The following is a 2,662-nucleotide window of genomic DNA, read 5'->3' on the forward strand; positions in this document are numbered from 1 at the left end:
AGCCGTCCAAATCCGCGACCCCGCAACGGCCGGCGGAAGCGACCGCGCCACCGCTTCCCTTTCCCCGCCGCCTTTGCCCGCCCCGCAAGGTTCCTCCTCCTCCTTCCCTCTCACCCCACCCCACGCCACCCACCTCCCCAGGTCTCCCCAGTCCCGCCCCCTCACGTCCAGATCGCGAGGCGGCACCCCCCCTCCGGCGGCTCGGGACCCTGTGTCGTGTGTTGGTGCGCGGCGGGATGGCGTACGTGGACCACGCCTTCTCCATCACCGACGAGGACGACCTGGTGGGCGGCGCGGCGGGGGGGCGGACGCGCGGCGCGCCGGTCAAGGAGATCGCCTTCGCCGCCGCGCTGCTCGCGTTCGGCGCGCTCGGCGTCGTCGCCGGCCTCGTCATGGCCTCCCACCGCGTCGGCGGCGACCGCTCCCACGGTGAGACCAACACGCGTCTTATCTACCTACTACACTACGATTCACTATTTAAAAAAAGAAGAAGAATCTATCTGCCTCCGATTGGAAATTTTATCTGCTTTCTTGCTTGTTGGTGAGAGTTGGGTGATGAACCGTGGAACCCAGAAAAGGAGCGGCTCCCACCCCTGCAATCTGTTATTTGTACTTGCATCTCAGTCATAGTGTATTCATTTGTAATGCTGGTCTGAATAAAAATCCAAGATCCTGGAGTTTTCCATGTCTGGCCGAACTAATTGTGTGTCTGTTAGTGTAAGCCATTCTGCAGATAGGGTATTTGGTTAAGCAGAATTGCAGATCATAGAAAAGAGGGATTTGGACATTTAAGTGCTAATGATTTTTGAGAAAGTGGCCAAATGGACTAAAATCAACGAAGAAAACGAATCACTATATGATGTCGTAATTCGTTGACTCCACGAGCTGTTTTGCATGTCAGAGCAAACTGAGAAGAAAATCAATCAGAACTCAGAACAAATATGGGTTGCGGAACCATCAAATACCTTTCTCTTGTGTTGGCTCCACTATGGGTAGGAGTCAAGGATATCTGTTTCATAAAACAAATCAGAGATCATCTGTACAGATTATAAACGGGGAATGATGTGTCAATAGGAATTGTTATTACAAACTTATGTCATGCTTACTGGCACTCAATCCCAGCAGTGTGCCAAAGCCCACATGTAGCAAAGAGTCTGGAAGTTTTGAAGAGGAATTTTTGTTTCTTTCAGCCAGTATAGATATGTGAAATCCTTTTGCACACTGTTGGCAAGCGGCTGATGCATACAAGTTCAATTTTTTGTAAGAAAGGGCTCATAGCATATGAACTTATGAACCGTTGTTACGGTTTGAAGATACTTTCAGAGGGCATGACTGTTCAGTTGTTAACCTGTTCCAGAATATGGATACCCTGTTTTGTTCCGAGTAGCATTTGTATGTGCATTATCAGTATAAAGTGAAATCTCTCAATATCTTTCACTTCTCCTGATGTACGGCTCTGTTTTTCTGGACACAGGGATTTTCTTTACAGTGCTTGGTGTGGTGATGTTCATCCCTGGATTCTACTACACAAGAATAGCATACTATGCTTACAAAGGGTACCAGGGCTTCTCTTTTGCCAACATCCCTCCTATCTGAAAAAGCAGTGGCCGAACTTCTTGGCCAGGAACCTGCTCCCCCTTCTTATAAAGTAAACATGTATGTTTTTTCTCTTCTTTTTCTTTATACCTTTTTATAGATTGGAGCAGCAGTTGTACATATAAACAGAAACCACAATAATGAGAAACCATGTCAGCATGGTAATTTCACCTGATAACTTGTCAATTCTGTGATTATCTATACCTAATAATAAAGCGGCTATTGCTTCCGTCGGAAAACCCACCACGGCATTTACAAAAAAGCCCCTGACGTTTTCTGAAATCTACCAGCAGTCCGGATTTAAGTCAAAAAACGAATCGTTTTTTACATTTTACACAAACCACCCTATATTTAATCCAAACTAACCCACAGTTCAGGGGCCTCTTTCTTCAATCTCCACCAACTCCCCTTGCCGAACCCCAGCTCGCCAAGCCAACCAGCAGCCATGCCGGCGGCAGTCGCCTGCTCCGTCAAGTGCTGCCCCCACCACCGCCTCTCGACGCCGCGCTCGAGCTCCTCCCCCACGGCGCCCCGGCCTTCGCCTACGAGCTGCAGGCGACCCGGTGCCGGACCCCGCCCTCCCTCTCCTTCGCGCGCGCCTCCGACCAAGGGGAGCCCTCCCGTGCCCCTGTCGAAGCCCGCCGTCCGCTGGACGGGCCCGCGCCGCCGTGGTGGGGCACGAGGAAGCTGGCCTCGCCGCTCCCATGGCCGCATCCGCCGTGCTCGCTGGCGCGCATTCGCGGCACGCCATCTTCCGCGAGGAGCTCGTGAGGAGAGCCTACTACACGGCTGAGGCGGCCCACCGCGGGCACTCGAGCCAGCCCGCGGCTACAGGTTCTGGTCTCCTCCGAAGTTCAGCTAGCACTGAATTGGAGAACAGGAGACAACTATTTGAGGATGTCGATAAGAGTGGCTACTGAAGCAGCCCACGCCGACGCCACTAGGCTGCTTGCTGCTCGCACCGTCTTCGCGCGCGCCATAGCTGCACAACCCGCCGTCCTGCTCGGGACGCTGAGAATATCCGCGGCATGCGACGTCTAGACTTTAGACGATCTGCGGCACTCTG

General features: G+C 52.5%; 1 protein-coding gene across 1 annotated transcript; it reads left to right on the forward strand.

Moving 5' to 3' along the window:
• The first annotated feature begins 234 nt into the window (after window positions 1-234).
• On the forward strand, window positions 235-1,771 carry LOC123409998 (transmembrane protein 230-like). The gene is made up of 2 exons (XM_045102868.1): window positions 235-429; window positions 1,475-1,771. The coding sequence occupies exons 1-2, from the start codon at window positions 237-239 to the stop codon at window positions 1,594-1,596; spliced, it is 315 nt and encodes a 104-aa protein (XP_044958803.1). The 5' UTR covers window positions 235-236; the 3' UTR covers window positions 1,597-1,771.
• The last annotated feature ends 891 nt before the right edge of the window (window positions 1,772-2,662 follow it).

Source organism: Hordeum vulgare, chromosome 7H (genome assembly GCF_904849725.1).
Source record: "Hordeum vulgare subsp. vulgare chromosome 7H, MorexV3_pseudomolecules_assembly, whole genome shotgun sequence".
NCBI lineage: Eukaryota > Viridiplantae > Streptophyta > Magnoliopsida > Poales > Poaceae > Hordeum > Hordeum vulgare.